Source organism: Camelus bactrianus, chromosome 20, assembly GCF_048773025.1.
Source record: "Camelus bactrianus isolate YW-2024 breed Bactrian camel chromosome 20, ASM4877302v1, whole genome shotgun sequence".
Taxonomy (NCBI): domain Eukaryota; kingdom Metazoa; phylum Chordata; class Mammalia; order Artiodactyla; family Camelidae; genus Camelus; species Camelus bactrianus.
Window position 1 is genome coordinate 18,783,139 of NC_133558.1, and position 13,430 is coordinate 18,796,568.

General features: G+C 33.4%; 1 protein-coding gene across 1 annotated transcript; it reads left to right on the forward strand.

Moving 5' to 3' along the window:
- Nucleotides 1-140: 140 nt before the first annotated feature.
- Nucleotides 141-9,704, forward strand: LOC105084083 (olfactory receptor 2J3-like). The gene has a single exon (XM_074348290.1). It carries the CDS (start codon nucleotides 7,380-7,382, stop codon nucleotides 8,304-8,306), a length of 927 nt encoding a protein of 308 aa, XP_074204391.1. The 5' UTR covers nucleotides 141-7,379; the 3' UTR covers nucleotides 8,307-9,704.
- The last annotated feature ends 3,726 nt before the right edge of the window (nucleotides 9,705-13,430 follow it).

Sequence of the window (13,430 nt, forward strand, 5' to 3'; positions counted from 1 at the left end):
CCCCACTTTTTTTTGAATCAGTCTGGGTAGAGATTTGTCAGTGTTTGATCTTTTCAAAGTAACAACTTTAGTTTTCATATGTTATTTTTAATAATTTTGTTTTATATTTTATAGATCTGCTTTTATATTTGCTATTTCCTTTCTTGTGCTAACTTTTAGTTTAATTTCATCTTCCTTTTTAGCCTTTTAAGGTAGAAGCTTAGATCATTGATATTAGATCATTTCCCTTTGTTTTAAACATAAGCATTTAAAGTTATAAATTTTCTTCTAAGCACCAATTTAGCTGCATCTCACACATTTCGATATTTTGCATTTTAAATTTCACTTTGTTTCAAAGAATTTCTAATTTTCTTTGTGATTTCTTCTTTGACTGAAGGGAATTGCACAGTGGGTGCTATTGTAAAAGAATAACAAGAAAACAGATATGAGAGAATAGAGATTCCAGTTAAAGTGATAACTTCATATAAATCTAGAAATACATGACTATTATACATAATTTCTATCTTCTCTATAGCTTTCCTATTATCCTATTGCCTACTCACACAAGTTTAATGAATTTCTCTTGAGAGCAGAGTCAAAGCAGAGTAATCTAGTGTTTATAGTAAAGACAAATTTGTTACAAGTGCAGGTCATTGTAAACTCCAGAACTAGAGTGCCTTATTGATCAATGGGTGATTTAGATTCCCTGAAAGTAGGCATGAGGGACAACTAAGGAATACTATGGTCGTGAAATGGGTAAGCATCTCATTACTTGCCCACTTAAGGGCCTTTTTGATCTGTCAGTCCCAGAACTATCTTTACTATACTAAACCAGGGAATATATATATAGTACATGGAGCTTCTATTTGATTCTGAGTTGTGGGATAACAGCTATTTTATTTGTAATATTTAAAAAAATCTAAAATAAAGAATAATTAGAATTATTTATTAAAATATGAGTTCAAATTAAAATTCACTCTAATGGTAATAGTAGCTAACATGTATTGAATAATTATATACTAAGCACTGTGGAAACTCTTATTGAGTTCTCACAAAAATTAAGACAACTGAAACATAGACTATTATATGGTACACCTCTTAAGTAGAAAGAAAAATACATAATTGCTCTCTTAAATTTTAAAAAATATAATATTATTATAATAAATGATTTCTAAACCAAGATTTTCTTTTTACAGATGGAATATATTAGCTAACTAGAAACAATATAATACTTTAAAAGTGTTTATTAAGTCATAAACTCATGATATACTTCTTTTTTTTACAGTAACAAGTCAGTTACTAGATATAGTCTAGCAATCACAGCTAATTTCATTTGTTTATATATTATTGCAAAACTCCTGACAAGGCACCAAGGGAAACTACTGATGAAAATGTTTTAAAAATATTAAATAGTTCTGTTATGTTTCTGAGTTTTGGTAGTTACTATCTGAGTTATAGTTTGAGTGGTCTTCAAAAATTATTTTCAGTACTTTTGTGGGGCTAAACTTGGTCTTAAAGTTTAGAGATGTCAGGCAGAGACAACTCAAATTAATAACGCAAAGATGTATAGTTTAATCTTTATGTATTCCATTAAAAAATGTTTCATGCCTCCTATATTCCCCATATGAGACTACCTCTGACAAGTTATCCCTCAAATTTGGTCTTTAGCATGATGAGGAGTTGGGGAAGAAATTTCAGGACCACTCATTCCCTTCCCCATAAACACAGCTTAAAGCATGGTTATCAGGGATGGTGGGTCTATAGAGTCATTGTTATCCTAGTACGACAGTGTGGCGTCATCTTGAAGGTATTCCTCAGAAACTGTTCTAACTAGGACAACTCCTTGAAGGGCATTAATTGCCACTTTGGGATTTACTCTCCCAGTGGCCCCAGTCAAGGAAAACAAATCAGAGTGTTCTTCTGTTTCCATGAAGTCTTCATTTGCTCTAGGAAAAGGTGTCCATCCCTGACACACTCAATGCTCTAATTAGTTCTTCCTTCTGGCTAAAACCAAATCTATTTTAGTAGACTCTGGACTCTGTCTTGTGTAGCAATGATAATCATAGTAATTTTCAGACTCTGCTTGCCTTTACTATTTTGATGTAGTAAATTAGATATATGGTGTAGGCAGCCATTTATGGTGGTGATTTCAAGGAGGTGAAAACCAGAGATCAGATGGGTCCACACATAAAGAGGGCATAGGTTGGGTAGATAAATACAGGAAATGTGATCAGACACAGGAAGGACAGAAGGGGAAGGAGTTGTTTGAGTACTACTTGAGCACTAAGTAAACGTGTTAAAGGACTAATATAAGAAAAAAATAACTTGGCCAGTGATAGGTCGATGGGAAAAGAGAGTCGTGTCCACCATTTCCTCCATAATGTCTTGTTTAAAAAAAGAGAAGAAGGTATTTCATTCCATAATCCATGAAAACATCCTTTGATGAGATCTTTATTTTCCTCTCCTCTGGTAAGAAGAAATTTAACCACGAAGTTCCTACCTTTACTTACATCTGTGTGTTTTTGTAATCTCATCTCATATTCCTTTCTAACTTTTATAAGAATGCTGAAGGGTGGGTCATGCAAGATATAAATATATCTCACAGCTTCTGCTTTGTTTTGATTAATGTACTTAGTTACTCAGGCAACTGTATGAGGAAGAAGAAAATTACATCTGCATCAGAAGAAAAAATGACAGCATTTGGGCTTATATTTCTCATGATGTACTATCTCCCATTCTAGGGAAATATAAAAAAAACTTGGAATTTTCCCATCATCTCGCAAATGGCAGTGACCTCTGAGTGAAATAATCTTTATAATTTACTACTTAACCATTGCTGTTTTTTGGTATACTTCTTCACTGTCCCGTGGGCTCAACCACAGCTTCTTTGGTGAGGTCTGAATGCTAGCCTTGGGCAGGAAGTGCCCCTTTCTTGTATACTGTCCCTTGGTCCAAGATACCATTTAGAGTTCTAGTTATATTTTTATAGTTACTCTCCTTCCATAGCTTAATAATTATTTATATTAAACTTTAGTTTAATTGCAACAAATCCCATTTTTTCAGTGTACTGTCTGATTATCCTGTATGATTTCTGAGCTGTAGAAACTAGTCTAGATTAGTGTACTTAGTTAATGATTCAGAGTTTTAAGTCCTGAATTAGTTTTACAGCCTTGGGGCAAAACTGTTTCTAACTTTCCTGCTGAAACTCAACCACTTATCTACTGCTAACAGCTTTTTCAAGAATTGTACTTATAAAACATGAACAATTAAGAGACCACCTCAAGAGGTAACCACAGGTGAATCTGCTGTGATTTCTTTTTCTTTTTTCTTTTTCTTTTCTATTTTTTTCTTTCCTCTCTCTCTCTCTCTTTGTCTCTCTCTCTCTCTTTCTCTCTGTCTCTTTTTTTTGCTATAGCTTGTTAGGAAGTGTGTGAGGAAAAATTCGCTGTGGAAGGAGGGAAGCAGAAGTGATGTGGCAACACTGAATGAAGCAAAAGCATTCATAGAGAGGGAAGGATACTTAGATGCTGGTTACTGTGCCTTGTCACAATAACTATACAACAAAAGGCAGCCTTAATCTTACCTATGAGAGAAGAAAAGAATCACTTAAGAGTTATAATTTATTTATGAAACGCACTTTATTTTTTTAACAGAAAAGAAACAAGATTCTCTAGGAACAATACATTAACTGACAAGCAGCTATTTGATAATTTCAGAAAATACTTGGAATTCTCTAAGTTGGAGAATAAATAAATATATATATATTATAAATTATGTTCAAAATTTAAATATTGTCTCAGTTATTGTTTTAGAGAAAAAGAAATAATGTAGAAGATTACTTCAGGCCCTGTGTTTGGATTTCTCAGCCTGTGATATACATGTACACACTTTCAAGTTTAAGCATCACTAGTCACGTTACCCTCCATTTTCCTTCATCCTCACACCATTCTTTGCTTCTTTGCTTTCTCTGTGAATTTATATATTCCTTTTCCTGAAAAATTTCTATTTTCAAATCATTTATGTTCACATGTTATTTAGGATGCATTCTATCACTGTTCTGCCCATGTATTTCACAGACCTATTCGTGTGAACTAAGATTTTTAGCTTTGTTCATATTGTGAGTACCTGTAAGTTGTTGTGTGTGTGTCTGTGTGTCTCTTTTTTTGTGTCCCTATTTGTTTTAGTTTTCAGTTTAGAAATAAGCTGTGAGTGTAAGTAAACAAATCAGAAGATAAGGTTCTTTTTATAAGAATATTTAATTTGAGCTCATTTTTAATCCAATGTAAATACTTTGTGATCATAAATAAATTTGATATTTTTCATCATATCTTTTTATCTATACATAAAATTATTTGGATTGCAAATTTTTATATAACCACATAAATGGAAATGACATGAAAATGCTCAAAAGAAAACTAAAGCTATTTGTTTGCTGAAAGATTATTTGTTCCACGGAAATCTTCTGTAGCTATGTTAGAAACTTTTCAAGTTACTGTTTACTCAAATGTCACCGTGGGGTGAGTGAGAAGAATTCAAGAGTTAAGAAGTTATTTTCTGTAATAGGGAAGATACTTGAATGAACTACAGAAGTGAAAAAAAGCCTTATATTTACTTTTTATAAATTTTTAATCTGATAAAATATCAAATTGACAGAGAAGTTGCAAAGGTAGTACAAAGAACTGCCATTAGCCTTTTAAACCAAATTCAGCAATAGTTTACTATTTACTGTAAATAAGTATTTACTGAAATATTTATCCTATTATCTATCAACTACTTATGTGCCTATCTCTTCATGTATGTATCATCTATGTTTCTGTGTATCTATCTAGCTATCTATCAGTCGTCTGTATAGGTATCTGTCTGTGATCTATCTATCATTATGTATTGTCTATGTATGCAATCTTTTTCTGGACCATTTGAGACTAATTTGGAAATATCCTGTCCTTTTGCTGCTAAATAGTTGTGCTTTTTTCCTCTAAGAACAGAGACATTATTTTACACAACCACTTTATAGTTAATAAGAAAATTTAATATGAATATAATATTACTATCTAACCCTGGTTCATATTCATATTTCTCCAACTGTCTCAATAGTGTTAACAGCTATTTTTCCCCAGTCCAGAATCCCACATTTAGATCATGTCTTTTTGACTTCCTTTAATCTGTACCAATTCCTCAGCTTTTAATTTGTAGTCATTGAATTCAATATTCTTGAAAAGTGCAGGCCAGCTATTTTGTCCAACTTGTCTCAGTGAGAGTTTGCCTCATTTTTAAAGTCAAGCTGTGTATTTTTGGCATGAATATGACCGAAGTGACATTTAGTTCTGCTCAGAGCGTCATGTCAGTAGTCATAGGATGTTGGTTTGTCTTAATACGGATGATGTTAACATTGATTACTTGGTTATGATGATGTCCAACACGTTTTTCTATTGTAAAGTGTACTACTTTTCATTTTGTAGTTAGCAAATAATTTGAGGGGAGATATTTTAAACTATGTAAATATCCTATTTCTCATCATATTTTCAGTCATTAGTTTTTAGCATCTATTTATGTTTTTCTAACTCCACTATTTCTTCTATATTTATTAATTAGGATCCTGTTGAAAGGAGTAGCTTTCTCTTCATTATTTATTTATTTATGTATTCTTTTTAAATTTATCAGAATGAGTGTGGATTCTTATTTCTTTCAGTTCACTAGTATCATAGTTTCTCTTAATGCCCAAATTGTCTTAGAATTGAACAGTAGTAGGGCCTTCAAAATGGCTTCTGTTTCTTTCTCATGTGCCCCTATGGTTCTTGGAGAATTTCTTTCTTCTTTATTGAAGTATAGTTGACTTACAATATTATGTTTGTTTCAGGTGTACAGCATAGTGATCCATTATTTTTGAAGACTATACTCCATTATAGGTTACTTAAGATAATGACTATAATTCCCAGTGGCTACCAAGTAAATCCTTGCTGCTAATCTATTTTATACATAGTAGTTTTTATCTGTTAATCTCATACCCCTAATTTGTCCCTCCTCCCTTCACTTTCCTCTTTGGTAACCACAAATTTGTTTTCTATATTTGTGAGTCTGTTTCTTTTTTGCAATACATTAATTTGTATTAATTTTTAGATTTCACATGAGTAATATACAGTACTTGTCTTTCTCTGTTTGACTTATTTCTCTAGGTATAATATTCTCTAGGGCCATCTGCAAATGGCAGTATTTTGTTCTTTTTTATGACTGGGTAATATTCTATTGTATATCTACACCACATCTTAATCCAATCATTTATTGATGGGCACTTGGGTTGTTCCCATGTCTTGGCTATTGTAAGTAGTAGTACTTTTATGAACACTGAGGTGCATTTGTTTTCATTTTTTCCAGATATATATCCTGGAGTAGAATTGCTGGATTGTATGGTAGTTCTATTTCTAGTTTTTTGAGGCACCTCCATATTATTTTCCACAGTGGTTGCAACAATTTAATTCCCATTAACAGTACAAGAGTTCCCTTTTCTCTACATCCTCTCTAACTTTTGTTATTTGTAGACTTTTTGATGACATTGTGACAGATATAATGTGATATCTCATTGTTGATTTCATTTGCATTTCTCTAATAATTAGTGATGTTGAGCATCTTTTTATGTGCTTGTTAGCCATCTGTATATCTTTGGAAAAATGTCTCATTAGGTCTTCTACTCATTTTTCGATTGGGTTGTTTTATTTTTTTAATGTGGAGTTGTATGAGCTGTTTGTATATTTTGGATATTAACCCCTTGTGGGTCACATCATTTGTGAATATTTTCTCCTGTTCTGTAGGCTGTCTTTTCATTTTGTCTGTGGTTTCCTTTGCTGTGCAAAAGCTTTTAAGTATCTGGCATTCCATTTGCTTATTTTTACTTTTATTTCTTTTGCCTTAGGAAACTGATCTAAGAAAATATTTCCATTAGATATGTCAAAGAGTGTTCTGCCCACATTGTATTCTAGGAGTTTTATGATTTCTTTTGTTGCATTTAGGTCTTTAACCCATTTTGAGTTTATTTTTGTATATGGTGTGATTAAATGTTCTAATCTCATTGTTTTACATGTAGCTGTGCAGTATTCCCAGCACCACTTATTGAAGAGGCTGTCTTTTCTCCACCGTATATTCTTGCCTCCTTTGTTGTAAATTAATTGACTATAGGTGCATGGGTTTATTTCTAGGTTCTCTATTCTGTTCCATTGATCTAGGTGTCTGTTTCTGTGCCAATACTATGCTGTTTTGATTACTGCAGCTTTGTAGTATAGTTTGAAGTCTGGGAGAGTTGTACCTACACCTTTGTTCTTTTTCTCAAGATTGCTTTGTCCTTGAATTTCCTTTTTTTTTTTTTTTTCTGAGTGTATGTGGTTCTTCCCTCAGGTAACAAGAAATGAATGACAATGGACAAAAACAATGCAAGTTCTGAAGGCTACTTTGTTTTACTGGGTTTTTCTAATTGGCCTCATCTCGAGTTAGTTCTCTTTGTGGTTGTCTTGATGTTCTACCTGATGACATTGATAGGCAACCTGTTCATCATTATCTTGTCACGACTGGACTCCCATCTCCACACTCCCATGTACTTCTTCCTCTCAAACCTCTCTTTTCTGGATCTCTGCTACTCTACCAGCTTTATCCCTCAGTTGCTAATTAACCTCTGGGGCCCAGACAAAACCATCTCTTACACTGGTTGCATGGTTCAACTTTACTTTTCCCTTGCATTGGGAACCACAGAATGTGTGCTACTGGTGGTGATGTCCTATGACCGTTATGCAGCTGTATGTAGACCCTTGCATTACACTGTCCTCATGCACCCTCGTTTCTGCCATATGTTGGCTGTAGCTTGTTGGGTGAATGGTTTTACCAACTCGGCACTTCATTCCATCTTTACCTTCTGGGTACCCCTGTGTGGACATCACCAAGTGGATCATTTCCTCTGTGAAGTTCCAGCACTGCTGCAATTATCATGTGTTGATACCCGTGCCAATGAACTGACCCTCATGGTCATGAGCTCCATTTTTGTTCTCATACCTCTCATCCTCATTCTCAGCTCCTATGGTGCCATTGCCCGGGCTGTACTGAGGATTCAGTCAACAACTGGACTTCAGAAAGTCTTTGGCACATGTGGAGCCCATCTTATGGTTGTATCCCTCTTTTTCATTCCAGCCATGTGCATTTATCTCCTACCATCATCAGGAAAGTCTCAAGATCAAGGCAAGTTCATTGCCCTGTTTTATACTGTTGTCACACCTAGCCTCAACCCTCTAATCTACACCCTCAGAAATAGAGATGTAAGAGGGGCAGTAAAGAGACTAGTGGGGTGAGAGTGAGCCTGTATACTTGAGACATTAACCATATAATGGAGACTCTCTTCATCAATGGTTCCTCCACCATTCATTCATCAACCACTCTTTGATTCACTCCCTCTATCAGCACTTATTGATCTTGTGCTCTCAGAAGGTCACAGAGTTCGTGGTAGCAAATGTGAATTAAACAGTCTGCCTGAATACCAATCACTCACTAGTGGAGACAACAGCTATGTGAAATCAAGAGCAAACATCAATGTTAAATTTTTTCAGTGCATAAACTGAATTAAAAGAGTATCCTTTTCTTAATTGAAAATGAGACATGAAATTGTTTTAAGAATGGCTAAAAGAGCAGGTTATAATTCCTATGGAGAGATGATATTCTTAATTTTAAGAAACCTAGAATATATCTTTTAATTTCTCGCCTTCTAGGCCAAATTCATCATTAAATTTGTCTTCTTTGGCTTAATTAAAGACATAGGGAAATACCTTAAGTCCTTTCTCCAACACTGTTATTCTCTTTTGAAAGTAGTTATGTTTGAGAGGAATTTTGATCTATATTCTTTATTATACCATTATTAACATTGAGAGAACAAGTTTTATGAATCATAGCAACAAGGCCTCTGAAATAATGCAGCAAATGTAAGCATTTCATATTTCTTATTTTTCAAGGCAGTGAGAAGTGTAAAGGAGGTGGAAATATCTTGTAAAGCTGTGCTATACAGCTTTAAAGTAACAATCATTATACGCTAGGTATTGTTATGTGAAGTGAGGACTTGGAACACCTGTATAACCCAAGAAGCAGTACAGAATATCTGAGGCGAGTGAGTACTAGGCTTTGCAAAATGACTTGATAAATCTGATGGGTAGTTGAAAGAATTACATGAAAATGTATTGGGAAAATTTTGTTTTAAAATCTGTATGCAAAATGTTAGATTTTTTTCTTTTTAAGCTTGATTTGATTTGAATATTTGTGGTTGGTATGTACATTATGAAAATCAACTTATATATTTTCCAAATAAAGACATGTGTTTTAAATAAAATAATAGTTTTGTTGCCTATATTATTGCTACCATCTCCAACTGAAATAAGTGTATTATGTATTAACACTTTAAACTGACACCATATTGGGCTAAAGTAGAGTAAGGCTCAAGGATAATTTAATATAAAGTAAAATCTTGGCAAAAGCCTGAGTTTTGTATGGTAACTCAAATGTCAGTTGTAGTTTTTGGGGCCTTTAAAGTTTAGACATGATTGATTCAATGCTATTTCCTAAAGTGTTAAAATGGAAGACACTTCCTAAAACTTCCCCTCAGTTTCCTGTGTGGCTTGCAATTACATTGATTATGGTATCTTCATCTTCTCCTTTGTGTGTCTGTGATTCTTTCTTTATGTACAACTTGACATAAACAATAATATTCATTTGTCATTAACCTACTGTCCAAGAAACCAAGAATCATGTATATAAAAGAACTTTCAGTAAATAATTGGGGCTACATAGAGTGAAGCATCATGGAGCTAAAATAACTTTCAAGAACAAAAACATAGCTTAGTTCTTCGAACCATCTTGCACTTCCGAAAATTTTACTGTTTGGGACATCTCATGTAGAACCCTAGTCTCTCACTATCTAACTTTAAAAATTTCTCACCTCTTTTCCTTTTCAACTTGAAAAACATAAAAGTATCTTTTTATGTATATAAACTACTTTTCTTAGAATGCTATAATTATAACACATATGATATTGAATCCTATCCACATTACCAGGATGTTCTATTTAATTTGTAATCTAAAACAAGGGTCAGTTGGTAGAATTCCCCCAAGGATTAACACAGAAATTATTGTATTTATTGTGTTGTACTTTTCAAACCAGTTTCGTGAACTTTATGCAATTTTATCACAAACCACAATGAGGTATCATCTCACACCTGTCAGAATGGCTATCATCAAAAAGAACACAAATAGCAAATATTGGTGAGGATGTGGAGAAAAGAGAACCCTGATACATTGTTGGTGGGAATGATTTAAACTGGTGCAGCCACTGTGGAAAACAGGATGGATGTTTCTGAAAAAATTAAAACTAGAACTGCCATATGACCCAGCAATTCCATTCCTGGGTTTAGATCTGAAAAAAACAAAAATACTAAATTAAAAAGATACATGTACCTCAATGTTCAGAGCAGCATTATTTATAATTGCCAAGATATGGAAGTAGCCTAAGCTGCCCAACAGCAGATGAATGGAGAAAGAAGATGTGATGTGTATACACACACACACAATGGAATACTACTCAGCCATAAGAAAGAATGAATCTTTGCCTTTTGCAGCAATGTGATTTGACTTGGCATTATGCTGAGTGAAATAAGTTGGACAGAGAAAGACAAATACTGTATAATATCATTTATATGTGGAATCTAAAATATACAACAATAGACACTGACTTTGGCTTCCCAGATACACTCATTCTCTGCTCTTTTTCTGGCCTCAGCTTCTTATATTGTTATCTCTGTTTTACAGATGAGGGGATGGAAGGTCACTGGTTCTCATATGCTATGACAATGTCAAGTGATTTCAAGCATAATACATTTTCAATTACAAGTCCACCATATGCCAACAGTAATTCAACAATTAAAGTAATAAAATTTATAGAAAGAAAATACCACAGAGACATACTGTAGACCTTCACCTGATTTCACAATGTTAGTATTTTACTATGGATGGTTTGTCATTCTGTCTATAACAATATAATATTAACACATATTTAAAGTATTTTTCTGAAATTTTACGGAGTATAATGCACACCCACCCTTAAGTGCTCCTGAGAGTATTTCCTAAAGAAAAGATCTACTTCACAATCACAGATTATATTTATGTGTTATGTCTTTTAGTGTGTCTTAATCGGGAAACATTTCTCTGTCTTTGTTTTCAGTGAGCTTAACGTTTTTGAAGAGTACATGCCATTTTTTAGTTATAATATCTTTCAATTAAGGTTTGCCTGGTCTTTATGCATAATGGGAATATTCATTTTTGACAGTTATACCACAGAAGTGATACTGTGTCTTCCTGAGCGCATTCTATTAGAAGATACTTGGTTTTTATTTATTCTGTTATTGGTGATATTCTATTACAGTGATATTAACTCTGAACACTTAGTTAACATGCTGTCTGCTAGGCTTCTCTACTATAAAGTTACTATGTTTATAGTAAACATAGTAGTTCATAAGTACCTTGTGGGGAGAATATTTAAATTAAGTAGAATTCTGTTTTCTTTTAACTTTCACCCACTAGTTTTATTTATTTACATTTTTCTTTTTTCTCCAGCTTTATTGAGATATCATTGACATACAGCGTATGTAAGTTCAAGATGTACAATGTGATGATTTATACATGTATATATTGCAAATGCTTACCACAAAAATGCTTAGTTTACCCATCTAACCCCTTACTTAGTGTAATTTTTTTTGTAGTGAGAATATTTAACGTCTACTCCCTTAGCAACTTTCAAGTATATAATACAATATAGTCACCATGTGGAAATTAGGTCCCCAGAATTTATTCATCTTAAGGTGAGGATTTTGTACTCTTTGACCAATATTTTCCATTTCTCCAAATCCTAGCCCCTGGCAACCATCGTTATTTCTCTGAGTTTGGCTTTTTTGATTCCACACATAAGTGAAAACATAAAGTATTTGCCTTTCTCTTTCTGACTTATTTAAGTTAGCATAGTACTCTCAAGGTCCATCCCTGTTGTTGCAAAAGACATGATTTCTTTCTTTCTCATGGCTGAATTTCATTTTATATATACATATATTATTAAAATATATAAAATCTTCTTTATCACTTCATCTTTTGATCAACTTAGGGTGTTTACATGTCTTGACTATTGTTAACAATGCTGCAATGAACATAAGGGTGCATGTATCTCATTGATATTCTGCTTTCAGTTCCTTTGAATATATACCCAAAAGCATATATACCAGACTCCAGTATATATACTGGGATGTCAACTTTTCTGTATCCTTGGTACCCCCACATCCTCTCTAGAAAGGGAGCAAGGGGAGGTTTCAGGGGGATTGAGATTTCTATGGGGAAAATTTAAAAACAGAGGCTTTGACCCTCAATCCCCAATATTTTTGGACTTGCAAACTCAGAGGGGCTGATCTCCTGTGATCCCAGCTTCCCCTCAACTCTTTTCCTCCCTGGCCCCAAATCTTGGTGTTAACTCCCCAAATCTGCCTTCCTTGTGCTTCATCTTATGCTAGTTTTCTCATAGCACAGATTAACACTTTTTAACATCAGAGTTGTGAGAATATAGGTGTTCTATGTATAATATTTTAAATGTCTAAATAAAGAATTACAAAGAAATAGAATCGTTTGTTAAAATATCAGTTCAAATTAAAATTCACTCTAATAGTAATAGTAGCTAACATGCATTGAATAATTATGTACTAAGCACTGTGGAAAATGTTTATATGTTTTTCTTATTGAGTTCTCACAACAATCAACACCACTAAGATACTATTTTCTGGTACTCCTGTTAAATAGAAGGAAATATCCAATTGCTCTCTTAAAAGTAGAATTTTAAAAATGTAATCGTATTATAATACACAGTTTCCATACCAAGATACTAGAAATAAAAATTTTAAAGTATTCATTAATTTATAAATGCATGATATACTTTTTTTTAACATCAGTAAGTCACATATTTGGTGTAGACCAGCATCACAGGTAATTTCATTTTTAAAAATGTATTACGGCAAAACTTTTGACAAGACACCAAAGGAAATTATTGATGAAAATGTTTTGAAAATATTCAATAGTTTTGTTAAGTTTTCAGAGTTTAGGTGGTTACCTTTTGAGTTAAGGTTTGAATGGTTTTCAAAGATTAGTTTCAATACTTTTGCAGGGCTAAACTTGGCCTTGATTTTAGTAATATCAGGCAGACATTATGCAAATTAAGGCAAAAATGTACAGTTTCGCTTTTATGTACTCCATTTTAAAAGATGTTTCATGCTTCTCATATCCGCCATATGAGACTACCTCTGACAAGTTATCTCTAAAATGTGGCCCTTAGCATCATGAGGAATTGGGGAAGAAGTTTCAGGACCACTCATTTCCTTCCCTATAAACACAGCTTAGAGCAT